Source organism: Manis javanica, chromosome 7, assembly GCF_040802235.1.
Source record: "Manis javanica isolate MJ-LG chromosome 7, MJ_LKY, whole genome shotgun sequence".
Lineage (NCBI taxonomy): Eukaryota > Metazoa > Chordata > Mammalia > Pholidota > Manidae > Manis > Manis javanica.
The window spans coordinates 48,734,015-48,757,638 of NC_133162.1; the positions used below are offsets into that span (position 1 = coordinate 48,734,015).

General features: G+C 32.4%; 2 protein-coding genes across 7 annotated transcripts in view; one reads left to right on the forward strand and one right to left on the reverse strand.

Moving 5' to 3' along the window:
- The window catches only part of CTNNA3 (catenin alpha 3), a 1,703,691-nt gene that overhangs the window by 570,220 nt on the left and 1,109,847 nt on the right, over positions 1-23,624 (forward strand). The window lies entirely within an intron of this gene.
- The window catches only part of LRRTM3 (leucine rich repeat transmembrane neuronal 3), a 172,044-nt gene continuing 149,022 nt past the window's right edge, over positions 603-23,624 (reverse strand). The window contains exon 3 of the mRNA XM_037002953.2: positions 603-16,508. Coding sequence (XP_036858848.1) covers positions 16,299-16,508 — 210 coding nt within the window. The 3' untranslated portion in view covers positions 603-16,298. The remainder of the gene's footprint in view (positions 16,509-23,624) is intronic.

A 23,624-nucleotide genomic window follows, 5' to 3' on the forward strand; every position in this document is an offset into this window, starting at 1 on the left:
AGCAGAGATAAGTCAAGAGAAAACACAGAAGATGCTATCCCTCTCCATGGCAGGCCTCCAACCCTCACTACACACAAACCACACACACACACACACACACACACACGTCACTGAGAACTATTCTATAATGCTGGGATAAGTTACTGATAGTGTGTTACATTTTTAAGTATTCAGGATTAGAAGAAAATGTACTAACCATTAATCCAAATTTTTTACCTAACTCAATGGTGCTGGTAGTAATGTAGTTCCAATCTCATTCATATTTATAGCATGGCAAAACTTAATAGCATCAGGAAAAACAAGAAAAGAAAATCTGTGGCAATTCTAGAATAGATATATTTTGTATGAACTAGTTTTAATAATTCATTTAAATAAGGTTTTTATTTGCGTTTTTATGTTGCAGAGGTTTGTAAATTCATTTTACTCTATTTATGAAGAAGACATCTGTGTTTTTACAAAGGTTATTCTCTTTAAACAAAACTGAAATTTAAGTCAGAACTTCGTCTACATGTAATTTAAAACTGTGAATGTAGAGAGGCCTTATATTCCAAAATATTAACTTATCAAATGAATTGGTTATAGTTACATAGCTGGTACATTAAGATGTATTTCTTCTTTCTTTAGTTTTCAAAGAAAGTTTGTGAAACAGAAATTATATAATAATTGGGAACAGAATACATGTAAACATTTATACAGAATTCATCAATATACATTTTCTTGATTTTCTCTTTTTTCTGTTCTCTTATCTCAGACTGTAAGGAATAATGGGGCACCAGGACATTCAACTAAAGATAGATTTGCATGCCAAGTGAGAACTATCCTATTTTAAATTTGTCTTTATTGCATGCCTCATAAATCTGTTGGACTGAAGTATAGCCAAATAAATACATATGATATGCTACAAGTGAGTGAGTTTGTATGTTATAGATGAAATATTATTTTATTTTCTCTTTACATTAATTTTTTTATGAATCATAACTGAAGTTCATTATGATTAAATTTTGGATAAAATATGAAAAAATACATTCATTTTAAATTTCAGTTTGGGGATTTGGTTTATATTTATTTTATAGTTTATTAATATGGTGCCTAAAAACCTACATTTTTAGTTTCAGAAAGTAGCACCCATACTAACACCAATTCCATGAATATAAGTGGAGGGAGATACTTTAAATAGTGTTGTGAAATCATGTTGAAGATATTTTTATATGGAAGAACTTGTATATACTTGAAAATGTATTGCCTCTTATAAGTTTGTGGTTGGGATTAGAGGGGTAGGTGGCCAGCTCAGAAAGAGGGGTTTGGGCTGTCAAGGGAGGTGGAGGAATGAACATTTGGAATACAGTTATGATGGTTTATGATCTACAGTCTATAATTACATTAACTCTAAGTGTTAATAAAATGAGGTAAAATTTAATATTAGAGAAAAAGGTAAAAGCCATTTAATGACATGTAACTTTTGACTTAAAACCAAGAATATACTATTTAAAAATAACTGTTGAGAACTTCATTTTTAACCTTAGTTAGCTCTTTTAAAAACACAGTTTGTTGGTCTGTTTAATCCTCACTTGAGAATATGTTTGTAGTTATGTAAAAAATTTGAAATGTATATACTGGCCTGTGCTTAGTGATTTTTATATCTGAAAAACAGTGTATGGAAGGAGTGTGCTGTGTGAGTGTGCATGTGTATATGTGTGTGTGTGTGTGTCTGTGTTTGCTTATTATAATGTTTTATGGCTCAAAAGATGCAAACTAAGGAATTGAAAATCTGAAGATGACTTAATGATGGGGTAGTGGCAAGTGGTGTGATGCTAGAAAGAAAAATTGGCATTCCAAAATTGCAGTAAGATTCAAAAATCCTTTTAAAATAGAAACTCGTTTATTTCCTTATTTATACTTTTTTCTTTCTCCCAAATTATTTAAGATTGCTTATAACAAAGGACATACAGAATAAAATGAACAAAATAGAATTGCAAAGAGGAGATTAACAATATGAAAAATGGAGAAAGCCAGAACACTCAATAGGAAGGTTAACCTGGTTACTACGTTATCAAATGTAACCCAGCTGTGGGTTCCTGAGTGAGATGTAAAGAAGATAGGACGTGTTACAGCACTGCAGGATTCACTGGAACAAAGCACAGCCATTTCTCACATATTCTTTTAAAAGCTATGTTCCATAATGTGATGAGTATTTTCCTTGACATAGTTCCAGTTAAGTTGTAGAAGCATATTCCCAAAGGTTTTTTTCTTATATGTACTACAACATGTGAAGGGCAGCATTTAGTGTATATATTGTGTGCTATGCAGCAATACAGAAAAACTGTTGAATATCTAGAAAAGATAAAAACTTGATTGCAGGGTTAGAGATGAAAAGTTCTGGGGAAATGTCCCTCTCTGCTCTAAAAAAAAGTTGAAAAACTGAATGAAGTAAGTCTTCTTGCTTTCATTTTTAAGACCAAGAGTTCCTTTTCTTTGAAGTATGAATCAGCCTCTGCTACCTTTCTTTACTTGCTCTGTTTCCCTCTATCTCAGGAAAGAAAACAAGGTAAACTTGACCAAATAAGTGTTGACAGGATTCACTCTACAGTTATTATATAAATGTACTATGCATTTACTTAAAATTCAGTTTCAGCCTTCAGGTGAATAAATATACGGAATGGATCAATTCTACGAGGGGAAAAGGCAAAATATTGAGAGAGAAAGCAAGACAAGGGAAGGAAATAACATTTTAATTACACTCCCAAGTCAAAGGAAATTAAGGAAAATCATGGGAAAGAAGTAATTTTTATGGAAGTATTCAATTTTAGGTCAGGTATGATAAAGGACAATTATAAAATATCTGTAATATAATGGAAAGGGTGGAGAATGAGAGTGCTATGACAATTACCAGTTATAAATAAATCAGTTGTTCATTATTTCCATTGAAAGAACAAACTGACAACATCTCTTCAATATATGAATGAGTCAGTTAATAGATTTTCAAGCTCCATTTCTGACATATTTTGGAGGAAGATAAAAATACTGAGGTGATGGGAATAACCCTGTGCTGGAGTGACTTACACATAATTTATTACTAACTGGTATTGTTATTTCTAAATGGTAATTCTGTCCCCCACTCCCCCTAGAATAAACAGCTTCAATGCTAGATGCTTCAGGGTTTTCTTTGGTAAGAACCTTACCATTTGGGAATTTCCTAATCAGTAACAGGTGGATAGTGTGGATATTTTTTATGTGTTAAAAAATTATATTGATATTCCTGAGGCAATATGTTTGTTGTCTGGGATACCATGGCTCTGGGGAGAAGTGGTGGATTTCTGTGGTGGATTTCTTTTTATCCTGACATCCATGATAGTGACCAGATGTAGATTCACTCCAACAAATTAATACCACATAATGGTTTGAGAAAAATGTTTTTTGAGAGATATTTTAAATATATATATTTTTTAGCAATACTCATTAAGAAGCTTCTGGATCTCTCATAGAATACCACATATAAGGTTATGTAAAGTCAGTTCTTCGATTATTCAAAGGATTTGTTGAAGTCTAATATCTAGCCTAAAGCAGAGATCTGCTTTTATGAAAAGTGTCAAAATATCTTTTAAGAAGTGAAGCTTTGAGCCTTATCTGAATTTTTTATCCTCTGGAACATTCAACTTATTGAAAAATAAGACTTCCCCTGGAACCTAGGTTTGGTTGTCAGATATGGTACTGAGTTAAATATAACCTTTCTTATACTTTTTGGTAAACTAATACAGCTATATAATATTGTATAGTTGGAAATTCATATTGTAAGATAAATTAATGTAAGCTTTTTTCTCTCCAAGTCTTACCCTTTCTCTCAGTATGTCAGCACATATATGTATATCACATATTGCTCAAATGAGAGGTGAAGAAAAGAAAGATAAACATAGACAGAAAGGAAGAGTAAAATAAGCAGACCACTATGTTAATCTCCCTATAGTTTATTTAGGGCCCTGAAACTTTTACCTGCTTACTTTTCTATCAAAGTCACCTATGATATGACCTAATGAAATGGAAAAATTTCGTATACTTTCATTTCATATAATTCAAAGGAATGATAAATTATTTAAACAACATTGTAAGTTTATTAACCCTTATCTAATTTTTAGCCTATTTCTGTTCTCTTTCCTTTTTTTTTCTTGTCCTTTCTGTTTTAGTAAGTGGTTTCAAGGCAGTATTTTTGGAGCGAATACATTCATAGCAAATATAATATGCAGTGGGAAATTCAGTAGCAATGATAAAATGTAGCCTGTCTCCTGGTGATCACTCTCTTAAAATGTTTAATTATGCGAACTTTTTAAACTATAATATGTCACAAGGCCTTTTGGAAGGGGATGGGGTACAAATCTGGAAAGGAATGGTAGATATCAAAGTCTTGTATTTTAGTTAGTGTTATACCCTGTGAACCTGGAATTCCCAGCCAGCAGATGAAGAACCAAGAGAATTTCTCAAAGCCTTTCTGAGACTGTCCAGTGAGTTGCCATCACCCTTCCATTCTGTTCTTACTGCATACAAGAATGTAAATGTCAGAATTTCATGCTAATCCTAACAGTCTCAAGACCTCATGAAATGAAAAGCACGTTCATTTTTTTCATAAACCACTGGAATTTCCCTGACTATATTTTGCTGCCACTTAATGGGAATTAAAGACATTCATGAAATTTCAGAAACCTAAAGGCTGTTATAATTTTGTAGTCATTAACAAATTATAGACCCTACATATATAATATTTCAGAGATAACATTAAAAGCACTCACAATAAGGATATTTTAGGTATTTAATATAATAGAAATAGATACAGTCTAATGAATTCAGTTTTATGGGCTTATTTACTATAATATAATGTGAGCCACATTCTAGGTAACTATTTGGAGTGAACATTTGCATGTAGTTTATTTTTGAAAAATAATTGAATGTAATATACATCCAATATACTGGGGATTTTCATGGCTGCTTTTGCCATACTTCACACTTTTCATGAAATATTTTAGGCAAAAATCATTAAGACACAATTTCCCATGGTATTCCTTAAAACAGTATTCATGATGAAGTCTTTTCATGTTGACATCGATATGTTCTGAAATTCTAAAATTAAAATATATTCATTCTCTAAGTGGGAAGATCAGAAAACTATGCCTTGAACTAGTTACTGAATTCACTTTAACTGTTTTGGCTCAGCTTAATGCAACTTACATTCTTGAGGACTTAATAAGCTGCCTTAAGCACCAAACAAACAATGGAATCCTCTGGGAATAATGATATTCTTATAAAGAGACATGTTGTTAGGTATAAAAAAAGATTTTCTAAAAGCGAACAGCTAATGATACTGAAAGCTGTCAGAGCAACTGTGCTGATTGCTGTATCAGATGAACTGACCACCTTTAATAATATTTTTTCACTTTCTCAAAGAATCATTTGATAGTAGTAGAATAAAATACAAAATACTTTCTATGTATAACCTAATTCCCATTCACTTTAATATAAGTTATTGTCATAACCAGTAATTGGTGAGAATTTAAATTGTACAGGTGAACATACCTCTTCCACATTTTTCACATATTCCTGAGATCAAACTTCATTATAGGCTTTATGACACACACAGATTAGATTTGCATGTACATGTTAAAAACAACGAAACAGAAAACTTCTGACAACCCATTACAAAGATTGATTTATTACTTATTTATTTAATAAAATTGCATTTGTCCTGTATTTATTATGAAACAGCTAAATTGAATGCTTTTGACTTGAGAATTAAATTTAGAAAATTATAGGAGGGGAAAATAAAAAAATACTTTAACATTTATATATGGAAAGAAACTGAGTAGCTAGCTATATGAGGAAAATAAAAGACTCAGAAACTATTAAAGTCCTAGATTTCCAGAAGTTAATACCCATAAACATATAAAATACCTCCAAACTCTACTTAGGAGTAGGGAGGAGAGCGACCTGCAGACAGGCACAAGTAGTGTGGCAGGCAGACTTTGGAATCCAGAGCCTCAAATGGCATTTACTCTAAGGCCTTTTCTGATTTTCTTCCAGCAAAATAAATCGTTATCTACCCTCTTAAACACTATGCACATATTTCATTTTTAGAAATATCACATTGAATTACAATTATTTATTCACTTTTAAGCATTGATCACTTTATCACCTATCTCAGTCCTTGGCATATTACAGTAAAAGCTGAATAAATGAAAAATAATTATTTAACTGAACTGAATTAAAAACACCAAAGTATTGTGGATATAATATAAAAGACAATCACTATACAAAAGAAAAGGCACACTGAATAAATACCTGTGAATGAAAATCTGTAACTATCAAGTGAACACAGAAATAACAAATGTCCAAGTGACAAACAAGGTACTAGTCCAAATGACAAGCAAAATTTGATGGGAAGAGAACATTTGTGAGCCTTATGTGATTGTACTTTTGCAAAATAACGGTTCTATTGACAATTACCTGTTCTTTTAAAGCAGAAATATTTCTGCACATTTTGTTAAATTTTGTTATATTTTACTGCAGTGAAAAATAATAGTAAATGTAAGTTCTAGTAGTGGGTCTGTTTTCTATTACTAAAGTGTTTTTGACCATGGCCTTTAATCATTCTACTTTAGTTTCTTTATTGTAAAATGCAGCAATTGAAAAATATTTTAATTTTTACTCTTTGAAATAAAAATTCTGGTTAGTATTCACCAGTGTTAGCCTAACGACTAAGAGGCTGAAAAATGAAAAAGTCAGTCAGTCTATATGCCATTCTTTCACCTGATGCCAAGCAGTAATTTGACTACAATGTTATAATTACTAACTTCTAGGAAATTATTTTATTTAATTCACAGAATTACTTGAAATTAATGGGGTTGCCTGAATCAGCCTTCAAAATGTTCCATGAACATTTTCCTGAAACTGATGTAACACTTTTCATAAAGAATTAATATGATTTAAACCCCCACAAGAAAGATAAAACACAATGAATAAACAGGAATAGAAAAAGAGGTGAGAAAGTGGTGGGAAATATTTATGCCCTCCTACAAACGCCGAAAAGTCTGCCATGGACAGGGTAAAATTTGAGGCAATCAGGACAAAAATTGAGCTTGGTATTTTTCTGCCACACAAGTATGAATCTAACAAATGCTATTGGAATAACAGGTGTTCATAAATAAAACTATAATATTATTTCTTTATTTCCTTCTCTTCATTGCCCAGTTGAATTAAGAATAGTCTTAAATTCTCCATTCTCCCTTTTGCCCAGTGTTATCCTTAATAACTCACCAGCTTTACTTTCATGTTCTGATTGCTGTGTGTACTTGCAGCAATTCAATTTAGCCTGGAATATTTTTCTGTTTAATGTGGATGTCTCTTCTCTTTGCTAAGACTGCAAGTCCCTTGAGAACAGGGAACTATATCGTATATTCTTATATATCTCAAAGATTTTTACTTTCAACTAGACATATATTAGATATGTAATAAACATATCCATTATATTGGTAAACTGCCTTCAGGATAGCCTTAAGTGAATAGACTTTTAAATTTAACAATTGGGTTTATGAAGTGGACCTTAAATATCAGATAGTAGGGGTCACTTCGTCAGTATGTCTATAATCTGGATTTGGGTTCTTACTCCACAGTTATGTAGCTGTATATTATATAATCACTTTGAGCACCATTTTCCTTATCTTCTTAAGGGATAACAATAGTACCAACTTCGTAGGGTTATTATTAATCTTATTAACCATACTAATGAGCATTAAATGAGCTAATACATATAAAATACATGTGAAAAACATTAAGTGTTAATTATTATCACTTTGTCTTAAAGTGCTTAGTATTAAGTCATCCTGGAAATAAATAGGTGTTCTTTCTGGTGGCAGTTACAGAGCACAATTCATTTTCTGAGGTCTGTACTCAGAAAGCAAAATACATGATAATAAAAATGCATCATCATAACAGAATAATATTTATACTCTCAGGAGCAGAAAGGTGTGAGCTTAATTTATCTGAAAACCACATCAAATGAAGTTAAAAAGAAGTGACCCCAAACTACAGTTGTTTTTTTATATTGCATCAGATGTTTATCTGTCAGAAGACTCATCTTCCAATCCTTTCATTGTTGTACCGTGAGGTGTCATACTGAGTTTATGTGTTTTAATCCCATAACTAGAACCAAAGGCAAGGACGACGTCAGTAAGGCTCCTGTACCAGTTTGTGTTCTTACAAAAAATGATGAAGCATGACAAGGGTTCGTTGTGACATAGCCATGTCCAAAATCCAGCCTTGGTTCAAGAAACTCAAATTTGAAGTTTGTTAAAGAGGAAACTGGTAAGGAATTTTGAAGGATGTCCAATATACTGAACTTAATATTCCATCAAATTCAAAGGTGAAAAAATGTTAGTATCACCAACATCTCAAGTTTTTCTCCAGATAGCATAGAGTTTAGAGATGTTCAGTGTCATTCCCTAGACCTCTATATTTTGTAAGTGTAGTCAGACTAGAATTGGGATGGGCATCTAGGCTTTTATCTCAAGGCAGTAGTATAAATATAAATAAATAAGTAAAAAATAAGAACCATAGATAATGAATATTCTAAGTGTCTAGTTAAGACTGCTAGAGGAGGCTTTAGATTTCATATTTCTAACTCTCTGCTGTGGTAGACATAGACACACTACTTGTAGTGATTGCCTTGTAACAGAATAGAACGACAGGGCTGATCCAGTCTCACCATATTTTCATCAGACTGTTTAGGGCATTATGTTTTATGGATCTGTAATTGAAAGCGAACATATCGTTGATATAAAACAGTAAGAACAGATGGAGTATATTTGAAATACAATTCATTTCTCAACATCAGAGTTTGACTAGGTATATGGAATTAATGTAATTACTTACATAGTTGAAGCAGCAATTTGGGGCTTATAGTTTAGGCTATTTGGAAACTGATTTTGAAAGGGCATTTGATGTTTAGTTTTAATCTTTTGTTCTGACAAGTTATCTCTGGAGAAGTAATAGTGATAGTTTTTGAGCTAATCTTTATTCTTAATATTCTCTCATTATAGAGTTAATTCTATCCATCTATTGTTTAATATGTATTGCCATCACAAGTACCTGTTTGCTTTTATGTCTGTAATGTACATTTTGGCCTTTATTGATGATATCTGATGGCATAAATGTTATTGTAAATTTTACTTCTAAGTCTTGGTTTCAAAAGTTACTTGCAGATTATTTAGTGACAATAAATCCTATTTCCTTCACTTACCTCTTGGTATATGTAATTTTTTGTCCTCTTCATTATCTTTCACCACATCTTCAACCCAGATATCAGGAACATCTTTGTTGTCCAAAATCAGAATTACTCCAGATAATTGAGATAAAATTTCTATATATTGATGTGGCACCAGATGAATGATATTATATTTAGGATGCTAGAACTTTATTTGCTGTATTTATTAATTATTTTAAACTTACAATTTTATCATAGTTATAGTAGTGGTAGTTTTATTAGAAATGTGACTTCTGAAGTATTTAATGGCTTTTGAATCCCACATGGATTATGAAAGAAAAGTGTTTTTTACACGGATGCTCCATTTTCAGATAGTGCTATGGAGTGAAGCGTTAATATAATTTCCCAATTATCCTGGGCTTGTGCAAATTCAAGGAGAGGTAGAAGAGACTCTTAGCTCGAAAAAATCCTGGAGATGCTAATGGAATCATGAGACTATTTAAGAATAAATTGTTAATACTTGAGATTAAGGAAGATATATTTGAAGTTTGAGTTTAAAAACAAAATTTAAAAATTTTATTTGGCACCTGCACATAATGAAGAAAACATTTTCATTGTCTCACAAAGAAAATCATATTTTTTATTTAAATCATATATTCTGAGTAATAGATAAAGTAATAGGATAAGTTATAGGGTATGGCAATTATATTCTATAATTGTTATTAATAATTGTTATAAAGGTTATCCTGCCTTATTTATGTAGTGTGCTCCCAGATCCCATACCATTTTTATAAGTAATAATGCTCCTGGGAAAAAATATTCCCATGTAAATTATTGGCAGGAAATATTGTGCAACTCAAGCCATGTTATTTCCAGTTAGCATGCTGCCACTGTAGATTACTGGTGTTTTACTTCATGTGGTTATTTTATTGAGTTTTCATCTATTGTTTTGCTTCATTTGACAACCTTCCCTTCACTTTTTGGCAGTTGAAGATTATATTGTGGATATCATATTTTTGTTATAATTTTATAATATATCTAGGAAAATTGGAAATAAAAATACATTTTAAGAAAGTAATGGACATTTCTTTCCATTAAGATGTTAACATGGGGTATTGAAGAAATCTTTATACAGTGAAATAGTTTATGCAATTTTCCTGTTTAGGAACAGGAAAGTAAATTCTTTCTCTGCTGTCTTCATACGTGCTGTTAAAATATATGAGCCTAATTATATTGATTATAGACTTTTCTCCCTTTTTAAAATATGCTAGTGGGTGGTAGTATAGTAACATGAAGCACGATTGCTGATTGTTATACATTCTTATACATGTATACATTCTTAGTCTCATGAAGAAAATTTGAATTCCCAACTCTAATTATTTAGCTGCCATGACCCTTATTTTTCTCTTTTTTAAAAATGGTGGTTATACCTATTTTCTAGATAGTTCGAGCATGAGATGAGGACAGCACAGTGCCTGATAAATCATAAATGAATTTCATCCTCTCTCCCTACCTTCAGCATTTCAGCTGTTATGTTACTATACATGGGGCAAATAATTTAAGTGAATAACCTAGCTGATTTAAGACTATTTTCAGTTAGTCCTGTTGAAAGAGCTAATGGGGAGCAAAATCTATAAGCAACACACTCTGTCAGCAAACAGCCTCACCATGTTAAATGTAGTTGTCTTTTGTTATGCATTACTCCAGTCAAGAAAAATGTTCAGCCAGGCTTAGCAAACTAGATCCACAATGGCATAGGAAAGCACAAGAATTAATAAATTTACTCTAGAATAAAAGGAAATTGAATGACTTGGTAAATGTAAATTCATTTGAACAGTATTTTGCAAAATTTAACATGCATCAGAGACTAGTTCCAGAGAATCTGATTGAGCAAATCTTGCAGAGGATTTGTGGTCATTTGATTTCTTATGAAGGATATGATAGGTATCAGAAGTTTAAACCAATAAAAGAAAAAAATTACTGTCAACTTTATCCATCCATGTGATAATACTATTTTTTGCTTTAATCCTGATGAATGAATGAAATTGACTGAAAATGATCATTCTATACTGTCTATACAGCTGCTCAAAACCTAGAGTCAGTCCTTCATTTTATATAGTGTGAGGCAAACTGCATCATAGAAACTTCAAGGTCATACGGTACAGTGTGCTGCATCCTATAACATAAGATACATGGAAATCAGTTTGCAAAAGATAAGTTAGTGGGTAATGGTTAAGATTAGAAAACAAAAGGGATTTACTTCAAGGATCTTTTATCAAAAGGTCTCCTGATGCATTTGAAATATTATTTGACTTACACAAAACAAATTTCACTTAGCTTCTCAGGAAGACATGTACGTAAAACAAAATCTATATAAATGTTTGGGAGGGAGGAGAAGGAGACTCGAGAGTTGTGTAAGACCTAAATGGTTGAGGCACTCTGTTGCTTTAGGATCATTGTTCTTAAAAAGGTAAATAATCAACTACTGACTTTTTAAAAGGTGAATTTTACCTTAAATTAAAAAAATGTTAAATATAAGCAGCTTCCAATCTCACAATGAAATCTTAATGCACACGAGAGACATTTTAAAAATAACCCATTACCACTCTGGTATTTTTTTTTTTTAGTTTTTGACTATTACTTCCCCGTTACTGTTGATAGTAAAATGAAGCACAATTGCTGATTGTGAATCTACTCTATCCCTGTGGGTACATCAGCATTTTGAAGGCAGTGCCCTTGGGTGCCTCTCTACTTAGGGACAGCTGCTGTGAGTTGAGAAGGTCATAGAAGTAGTTGGAAGTTCTTACTGCAGACCGACTCATCTGTATTCTTACTGCTTAACCAACCCTCCTGGACCTTGGGACTTTCTCTGTTATGAGGTGGTTATACTATTACCCAATGTGAAACTGTTAAGAGCTATGTTGGCGTGAAATGTTACTGTACCTACTCCAGAGATTTCCCACCCTCTTTCCTGAGGCCAAATATCTGTCAGTCACATTTACTCTCCTTTCATGTGCTGCCATTTCCCCAGCACATCTGAGTTTCTATCTTTTAATTTATTAAGAGGTCACATCAGATACCCATTTCCATGCTTTCAGTTTCTTTACTTCTTTTGAATGTGTAGTTTGAGAGGTGATCTCTCTCTTCCAGCCAGGAGCAGACAAAACCAAATATATACCTTTATTCCCACGGTCAGTGGTTTTAATTCAGAAAATATTTTGCAAAAAGATTTTTCTATTTTTAAGCACTTTGTGGAGTCAGACTGAACTGATAAATCAGGATTATGGAATTTGTCTCAAATGTTAGATTTGGGCAAGTTTTCTTTCCTACTAAAAATATAATTTGCATTAAAATCTGTATGGTGTTTTGTTTTCTAGAACATCCAGGAGGGAATATGGAAGAGACTTGATTAAAGTGAGCTGATCAGGAAAATATTATGTACCTCTTAGTTTATGTTTTAGCATATCTACACATCAGTTTGGATAAATTGCATTTCATTCTTATTAGAAAGAGAATAGAGAAAATTATTCTTTATTGAGACAGGTATAAGAATTCATGGTTCAAGAAATACTCTTGCTGAAACAAAAGAAAGGAAAAGAAGAAAAATTGTGAAGCTCTTCCCAATTAGCTCTGAATTGAACATGTGTTGAACGTGTGTTTAACCTCACACTATGGACCTGTTTTATAAGTACGCACACAATCTCAGTTTAGATGGTCTTTGGTTTCGTTCCTTGTGCTTCTTGATTTTATGTCCATACCTTGGGGCTTATATATATCCAGTTCTTGTAATCAGTTCATCATATCATTTACAAGTGATATGTTAAGAAATCTGTGAGTTGCTATACTTTTTGAGCAAAGAATTTTAACATGAGAGCCCAGAGTAGCACATAGAAAGAGTTCATTTAGCCCATATATTACACAGATAGAGAAACTGAATTAAATTATGGATTACTAAACAACATGTCCAACTATATGTTTTTTTTCATTTGTTTACTATCTCTGGCAATTTTCTGGCTCTGATCAGAGAGAGAAGACTTGAATATAGTGGGAAAACTAGTAGACTCTGAATTTTGAGAATGGTTCAACTCCATCAATATTAGTCCTGTGTTCCTGGGTGGTGGTGCGGGTCCCAACTTTGAGGTTAAGGTATCTTCATAGGGTGGTTATGAGATAATTTATGTGAAATGTGGTTTTGATACCTCAGAATGCTGCATAACACTATTGTTTACTGCAGGTACTCCTGTTATTGTAACCATGCTGGGTCAAACTCTGCATTTTCAACTCTAAACACATAAACATTTCAGTTGTTTAAAGAAGTGAGCAGTGGACTGGAAGGGAGACATGGGGCAGGGTGGTTAGAGAGAGAAAATTGGAGTTTACCAACGCTAAAAAAGACAGGTTAGAAATAAGGATTTTAGACACAAATTTGTAAGTTGCCAGTGTATGATAGATTCCAGACACCGTCTCCCCTAGCAGGTTTTCTCTGCCTCTACCCCTGGATGTGGCAAATAGAAAGTAAGCAAGCAAATAACCCAGCATCTCCTTCTTTTGTTGTTAAAGATACTTTGGGTTTAACTTCAAATATAAGAAATCTCAAAATTCTTAGTTTTATTTGGCTCTTACGGTAGTAGTAAATCATCTCATGCACAGAGCTATGGTTTCAAGGTGACGGCTTCTATTTATGGTTGTTAGATGAACTTAAAATGTTTAAGAAAAAGTGGTTTGCTTCAGGAAATGAAGGGCATATGTTTGCGAGGCTCCCTGGAACCTTAAAATTTCTAAAAATCATTTATCAATTTGAAGAGGTCTGGAAATAGGCATAGAGTGCTTATTTTTGCAAATTAAATGATGTTTGAATCTTTGCAAGGACAACTTCTAATGAGGAAAAATTGCAAATGATATTTTGGTATACATAATAAATAACATTTTGCATCCTATTTCAGACCCACAAATAGATTTATAATTAACCCTCTGTAGATTTGCTAAATGAGCAAGGCAAAACTTCAGTGCAGAGGATTAAGAATACTCTGACAGCAATACATTGTAAGGAAATTAGAAACTGGAGAAATAAAAATTAAAATTAGACTTAAAGTGACAAAAATTTTTGAATAGCAAATAATTTATGTAAAACATGCTACAAAATCTGGGATGCTAAATAGTTGATACAAGTACTGTGGCATTTAGTTTCATTTAAATTGGTAAGAGTTTGCTTCTTCCAACATTTTGCTTTTTCTTTATGATTTTGTATATTTTCAACAAAAATTTGCTGTACATTTTTAAAGTTCATTCTTCTGGAAGCTGCTCTTAAATTTGCCATGATAAACCTGCATAAAACTGGACTTTTATAAATATAATTTCTTTGGAAGAAATAAAGTAAGTTTGACATTGTTTTTCACAAATTCTTTTCTTGTTTTTGATTGTTTGACCTGTTAAACTGACATATTCTCAACCTATTTTTGATGTCATGAATATGAAATGGCAACATAAAAAAGCACTTCCCTTATTGCAACAGCAATTGAAACTTGTAGTTTTATATTAAACACAGAAGAATGTGTGAATATCAAATAAAATAACAGTATTTTCAAACAATAGTCTGTCAAGTGAACAACAGAAGCAAGTTGATTATTTCAGTTTCTGAAAAGTCAAGTTTCATAATTTGATTTAAATCAACTTATAATACAATTATGTAACCAATATGTGATCTGGAGTGGTTTCAAATTACTCTGGGTAATTTTTCAAATATTGTGGAGGTGGATATCATTATGGATAGCAATATTAACAATTTAGGACAAATTAAGGATGTTTACAGTATAGTTGAGTGATAAGGTTCTTCACTGTGGCTCATTTCTATATTGAACGAGCTGTAGATGTTTAGATTTCTCCTCCAGGAGAGAATTGACACAGTGCACAATGCAATGCAGAAAATATTTCCTTTGAGATAGTCCCCAAATACAGCCTCACAGATCTAAATGAGAAGTTGTCTTAAAATCAGGCACATTTTGCACTGACTGATTTTTTTTTTAGGCAAACCACTTCAGGTTAATTAGGAGAAAAATCGCTACTGTGCAATTATTAGGCTCTATCATCCCACCTTGGCCCTAAAATAATGAGATGTAACAAGTTTTCCTTTTGTCACTGGCAGCTGTACCTTTAAAGGATATCAAAGTCTGTTGCTGTGGTTACGGCCTTTGTTTCCAGTGATGTTTTGTCCATGCTTCCCCCACCCTTAAAGATGCTTTACTCAAAAGAATGAAATAATGACTCATTCATTCAGAAATATGTTGTTAAAATATCCCTCTTTATCATTACATTTCACTGCTTAGAAACTAGGCTGTAATTCAAGGCAACAGTTAATTTCTCAGAAGTGTTAAAAAATCTTTGATTTTTGTTTCATTTATAAGAAAAACCTGTCTATGTAATTGAAGAATTTCTTACAAGTCTCAACAATTAAACCCTTTTTGGTTAATGTATTATTTCTGGAACAAGTAGATAAAATTCTACGCAGTAAGCATGATAAAAATCGTGCACATTTCGCACAGCACAGAATTTTAGAGTAAAGGTTTCTGGGCACAAAGCAGTAACAAAACAGTCCCTACAAAAACTGAGTAACTCTGAATAACACAAGAAATAATTTTTGTTAATTTAAAATTTTAGAAACTGAAATGTGTAAAGTTGGTAAAGTAAAATGTAATTAAATTATGGTACTGTACATACCAGTTGTTCTTTCATTGAAACTTTACAATATGAAAAATACATTAGCTTTGTACAGTTTTTACAGGTAGGATGAGTTTTGCAAAAAAAATTTTCTTTTTTCAGGGTCAAACTTTTTTAAGTCAAAAAAATACTGCACAACTTAGCTAATTACAAAGTGTAGACTTGAAACAATTCATGTCTTCTTTATTTCATGAATCAATCTTGGATTTTTGTGTTAACAGGGGATTTTGTTTTGTTCCATTTGTTTGTGTTTGTTTTTAGAGTCCACAACCAACAAATCTTCCTCATTTTGTCCTTGAGGTTACAAAGTTTGGTGGCAACCCTTGGCTACTGAGCAGCTCAGTCAAGCCAGCTGCTGTTTATGGTCACCGATTTGGCCAGCTGTTGTGATTGTGCTCAGGTCCAGCTCAGTCTCTAGGTGTGTTTCCATCGTATCTTCCTGTGCATTCGTTTCAAAGGACTTATGAGAGAGGAGTTCATGGTGCACCCCACAGTAACTTATTGTGGGCTGGTCGTATGCCAGAAAGGTTGACACATTCATTGATAAAGGTATCTGGGAAAAAAAATGACATGAGAAAAGTCAGTTATAAAAAGACAAACAACTTGGGGGCAAGATTTGGAGACTGTGAAGTGCTGATCTGTTTAACCTCTATGGTTACGTTTGTGACTGAAGTGTCCCCACACTACCCACTAGTGTTCCTCATTCTTATTCCACTAAGCACAGTGTAACAGTCTAAAACTTGGGATGAAGCTGCTGAATTCTTAACTAGAACCTGCAGGTAAATACGGGCTCAAGCATTTCTAAAAATGCTAAAAGCTATTTTGGAAAAGAAAAATGTTTTTCCTCACTGTAGTAAAATTATGCTTTTTGAACTAAGATAGCTGTTTTTTTTTGGTTATATATGGTATTGCAATGCAATAGAACAGTGTGTCTCAAATTTTATCATGTATAACAATCACCTCCCCTTCTTCAACTCCAGCCCCTACTTCCCCTAGTAGGTCTAGGATAGGACCTGGAGTCAGCATTTCTTAACAAGTTCCCATATGATTATGGTGGTGTTAATCTACACACCACACTTTGAGAACCACTGCAGAGAAAGAATTGTCTATGCAAGTCATTCTGGCTCATCTTACCCACTAACATCTTAATATTTATTTTGCCATGAAGATTCCTTGAAACATTAATGTCTATCATTTGGTCATATATCTGAAATTCAGGGCTTAGAGAACTCCTAGAAAGAATATGTGGTTCCCATGAATGTTCAAAAAGAACAAAGAATGAGACTCCTTTGAAAGAACTAATGATATATATGAGAAAGGGACTCACTTGCTAATTGCAGCAGCTTAATGAAAAAAAGCAACTTCTAATGATATGATGAAAAAAAGCAAGCATGACCACTGTGAGCACAAAGGAAACATGTATGTTACAAAGGTCAGTCTGAATGTAATTAGATGTCAAAGTCTAGAAATTACTCCCCATGTTTTTTTCAATAAGATAAACACTTGTTTTAAAAAGTAGGCAGATTTGAAGAAACTGCAACCCTGATCTGTGTTTAATGTCTTAATTACTAATTCACGTTGTTAAATTGCCACAGATAAAAACGTGTGCCATTCTTGTTTGGTGAATGGATACAATTTCTATTTGAGAACTTCAGGCTAAATTTCTTTCCAATCTCAGCTGAAATGAGAGCCCAAAGATAAGAAAAATAGAATGTCTAGGTTTTATTCTTTTGTAAGCGCCTCCTTTGATTTCTTTATTCTTTTCTTCTTGCATAAAAACCTCCTTTGACTTTTTTCATCCCTACTCTTCTGCCCATATTTATTTCTCCTTCAGTAAAAATTGGCTGAGCAAATATTTCATTGTTCTATTTTAAATAAAAGTATTTACTTATTTTGACATTATTTTTTTATATGAACATTTCCATGTATCAAGTATATAGGGTTTAGTCCTTGGAGACAGAAATGTAATCCAGTTCATCAAATTAAATTCCTGAACAATTCTTCCTATATATGTGGATTTTTAAAAAATTTGAAACATGCAGTATCTGATATAAGAATAAAAGACAATGCACAATTTAAAAAATAGTCAAGGTGACTGAGAGATCATAAAAATAAAATTTGGATGCTCCCAAACATGCTTATTTTAAAATAAGAATTCCTGTTGTTACAGATGAAATAATTCAGATAACTAGAATATATTATTATGTAAAAGTAATTGTGTAGCATGAATAGATTTGAGTTAAGGAGAGAACAAAAATAGAACTGTTAATGGGTACATGAGTTTTACATCAACCTCTGAAAAAATCAATATTCTGTAATGTGCTATGGGTCATATATCTGTAGGATTTTATATACTTGTTCTTATTTATCATGGAAACTTATGCTTTATGTATTCTATATCATTCCCGGCTTGGAATTAACTCTACTGTGAATAATTTGTAATTTCTATGGTGGTGATTTACAAAAAATAGTAAAACATGATGTATTTATTCTGTGTGTGTGTGTACACATACGTTTTCCTGCTTGATTTAATATCTAAATGCTGCTGGCAACCACTGTGCAAGTTCTAATTTGAACCATATCAGTTAAATAGTTAGCTTCCATTATTTATTTAAAAAATTCTCCATATTTTCTTTAGAGAGTTTCTCATTTTGGGGTATGTTTTATTTTAAAACACCTAACCTGATGATTATTCTTTTTCAATGTTTCACATTTTCATATTTTTGAAATTGGGGTGGTACTTATAATCACTGTGGATATTTAATGTGCATTTTATTCCCTACAATTGGAAATGATTCTTAAACTTGATGACATCTTGATATAAAGAATATAACAAAGATGCATAACAATCATTTAATAGCTAATTGTATCTGAATACAACATTGCAGTAGATTCTCCCCATGTCAATTTATGATTTTGAAAATCTAAGTGTTAGCACTGGATATATTCACATGTTTATAGAAATACACATATATATTGACATGTATATATATATATATACATATATATATACACACACAACAATATATATATATACAACAACATATAAATATATACATAAATACACATATTACACATATATATATATAATCTTGTAGCCAGTTACTGTGATTTCAAGATCATTTAAATCATGAATGGAAAATACAAATTTTGGTGATGTATTGGTTTTGGACAACTGTTAAATATTTGTTCTCTATAAAAGATATATATGTAGATACAATATTCCACATAAATACCATATACATGTATATGTATATACATACAGATATCTATATGTATGTATGTATCTGTCTATTGGCTGGTTAGTCATGGCGAGACTATTCACTAACACTAAGTGAACACGTACCTTGAAGCTCAGATACAATCGGTGTAAATCCCTTCTTGTCACCAAGTCATTAAATACGACAGCACCTTTCCTTCCTCACATAACCATCAAGTGACCTTGTACACTGTTTTTTTTTCTTTTCTAGTCTGACGTTGGTGTTCTCTATTCACTCTGTCTCAGTCTCTTTCTCTATTTTTACCTGATTTATAATAATTTGATGAACCAGGATGCACACAGTCATGCTCTGTCCTCTGGATGGGGTATTCAACAGGGCAGTCCCAGTTGATGCTCATCATCCCATTTTGGATGAGAAATCATTTAGTCAACCTACCTGAAGATGACCCAAATATGTTATTTCATAAAAGGAAAATGAACAGTGACCCTATAGGTGCCTGACTAGCTTGTCAGAATGGTTCCAGGAAGGGCAGTAAGAGATTTAAATCTAATAAGGCTGTGCTTCCCCAGACCTTTTGTTAGAAGGCTTTAAATAAGGAGTCCATAGAATCTTCTCATCATATCTTTCTGAGAGAGAACAGTTTGCTTTCAGTGTATTTTAACCTAATAAACTCCTATTTATAATTACTTGTGGTTTGCCTCAATACTTTAGGTCAGTGTCTTCCAGATGAGGTCATTATTCTTAAGGCATAACTTATAGAGATCCAGGGATATAAAAACTTTCTCCCCAAAAAGCGATATCATCTAGAGTATGAGCTAAGAAATTTTTATATGCTATTCTAATAATGAGAGGTAGTAGTTGACCCATTATTTAGGAAATTTCCCTTAGGAAAAATTTTGACTTGATGAAATTAGTAATTATCTTGACATTGGTGATATTTGCCTAAGCAGTAGTTTTCCAGTATCATTCTTAACAACACCAATATGTACCTTTCACATACAAAAATTTTATAATGTTGGATCAGTAAAGACAACTCATTATTAATGATCTTTTCCCTGTTCATATGTAATATTTGAGCTTGTGATTTTAAAGGGAAAGAATAGCTGTATAAAGTTTCCAATTTATGATTAAATGAAATGGTCATTTTAATCTTATATTCACTACATAAGTAATATTTGTGTATATTTGTATAAATGAATGTGTGTATATGAAAATACATATGTATTGATTATATCCTAATTAATTGGTTACACTTAACCATTTAAACATTTCTTCTGAAGAAACAGAAAATGATAGTCCAATTTTGAGAGGGAATAATAAAAAGGCTGTTTTTTTTTCTCTTTTTAGAACTGAAAATAGGAAATATGTGCTTGTTAGGTGTTATTTCTGAATAGGGTTTTTAGTAAATATAAATATTTCTACTGATTATGTTTCAGTAGAATATCCAAGGTGTTCCCATATATTACAAGGGAAATCCTCCATTTTTATAAAGGCCAAATATTACCTAGCAAGAATTCTACTTCTCTGTTTTTGAAAGGATGATACTTTTGGGTTTTTGTAGCTATTTTTTTTTTTGATAATCTATGTATAGTGAAAGAAAGAGACTTCCTTTATGAAGGAATTAATTTTTTGAAATGAAACCTATCACTACCAAGACATATTTTTTTCTTCAGAGGCCTATTACTTTCCTTTAGTTTTTCATCTTCTAAACTTAATGCATTTTCAACTGAGTTTATTTTTAGCTATTAATATATAAAATATGAAATGAACATTGTAATATTTTTCCAATTAACAACTTCTCTGTATATTCAAACTGAGCTCATCTCTGGATCTAAACTGACTCTTCTTCCTGTGGTTCCTAACTTTTGTTATGGGGAACACCAAGTTAAGTCATTTTTGCCAATCAACTTTGACTCTTCCTTGTCCCTTGTTCCAAATGTCCTGTTATTTGAATAATTTTATTGATATCAATGACAAGTCTTTTACATGCATCCAGTCTCTCATTTCTGTTGCTACTATCTTGGCTCAAAATATCACCTGTTTACCTTAGTGATTGCATGACTGATACCCCTAATCTGTAGAGTTGCAAATAAAACTAAACATTTGTTAAGTTAATTTCTGGAGATTAACTATATTTTTACTTAAGTAAATATAAGCAACATGTAGAAAATAGTAAATGCTTCTTTGTTTTTTCTTTTTGTCATGTCTGGAATATTACTCTTGTCTTTGGAAAGAAGTGGGATTTGAAATATGCTTTACTTTGGGAAATCTGCTTCCTTAAATACATTATTTCATATGTATATATAGACATGTGAGTATACACACACATACGTGTATGTGTGTGTGTATCATACCACTACCTGTAAAGTTCTCAATTTATTTAAAGAAGTGTTTTAGTTTTTCAAAATGCACTTGCGAGTGACTTTATTCTTATTCATCTAAATGCCTCTACTTTCTGTTTCATTTACATAAGATGATTTTCAAGACTAGCCTTGGGTTTTGCTAGGATTTGCAATTTGATGTGTGTTTGGGGATTGGTTAGCATCATTTGTTTCAGTTCTGCCAAACATAAACTTGTGTATAGGCTGGTAATTTTACTTAAGTCTTTGGATGTGTCTTGGTGTTATTGAGTAACATTAAGAAACTTGACGGACAGTAGCTTTCCTACGGTCTTGATACCCATCTTGAAAATTGTATTACTATTTTGGTCTTAAGTATCAAGGGAGTTGGCAAAATGTATTATATGAGGAGAAACATATAAGCAGTTATCACACTGCACCTGGTTCCCAGGAAGAGTGTCAGGGCCTCCCTAGATGTTCCCCTGGGTCCTATCTTAATTTCTTTAAAATGGCTCTGCCTACTCACTTGAGCAACCGTGGACATATGTTCCATCTCTTGGCCAGCACCTGTCTGGGTATTTCTGATACCCATCTCATCATCACTCATTGAGCACCCAGTGTGTGCTCTACCATGCTATGTGCTGGGCTTAGACCATCTCATTTAAGCCTTTCAAGGCTGCTGTAAGGAAAATATAATTATCCCCATTTTAAAGTTGGAAAAACTTAAGACTGAGAGAGTTTAAGTAATTAGTCTAAAATCACTTAGCTAGTAGGTTGCAGAAGTGGTTGCCTGAATCTTACTATTTACATATCACTTTATCTACTCACACTGGCCTTCAAGCTTAGAGAGGTGAACACAATATTATGTGTCTAATACTATTTAGACTCCAGCTCTCAACATTTGGATTGTATTTCCAGCAGGGTGAACACTATGACTTCCTATGCTATACCATAGCTTTATGATACCGCTTTGCACATTGGGTCCTCAGGAAAGAAATGTGATTTACCAGGGACTCACAGTGTGGGGTCAAGGTGACAGGCCTAAATCAGAGCTTTCTGATTCTAACTAAGCTCATATTGGCCAGTACAAAGTGGAAGGAGAAGGGTCTAATCTGAGAAACATTCTGGACTGGGACAGGAACCTTACATATACTCCCAGATACTAATATTAGGAAGATCTTTAGGGATTTTAAAGCTAAATTTCTGTGTTGACTTGGAAATGGATAGAGTATTTTCCAATTAAATGATACTAATTTTTTTTTTAGCAAAAGAATAAAAAAGTTAGAAACCTCAATCAGTCTGTAGTTTAATCATTTTGTTTTATGTCGAATAATACTTGCTTTGATTTCTTTCTCTGTGTAAAAATTGTTATAGGTAGGTGCTGGGGGACAGCAGGAGAGGGGAATGGAGAAACAAATATGAATTAGACATAATTTCTGCTCTCTGGCAAAATAATATACTAGTGAGGGAATAAGCAATGCAAGAGAGTAAAGGAAAGCAATGGATGAGAGAGCTGGAAGACAAGATATTGTGTATATGTGTAACAATGTATATACATGTATGTGTAAAAAGTATTTATATATCTAATGTGCTCTTATTGGCTGATTCCACCAACTCTGCATTCATTCCTTGTGGATGCAAAACAAACTAGACATCTTTATTATTTGGAAATAATGTTATTTTCCACATTTATTGGCCAGAGTCAATATTGCTGAGAAGTGCCTCGGTATTTACTTTTGTTGACTCTCCCACAAATATAATATATTTTACTTTGAAACTGACTTATTTGTTTGAAGAGCAATCTATCTCTTAGAATTCTTTAGCATTCTGATAGTTAATTTGTGTCAGTACAAACAGACTGCTGGATCATTAATTTTAATTATTTTGATTCTACTAGTAATTTATTTAACACTTTAAGGCAGTAATTAAGAGCCTGAATTTATGTTATGTTACCTTTAAGCTTAAAAAATAAACTCTGAAAAATATTTTTAAATTCTTAGTTGTAATCTAGGACTTCATACTCAATTTTGGTATTTTCTTAAGTGCTTAGTTGCTAACTAAAGTAACAGTTGCTATTCTGAGATCACAAGAATGGCATAATAAGGCAGA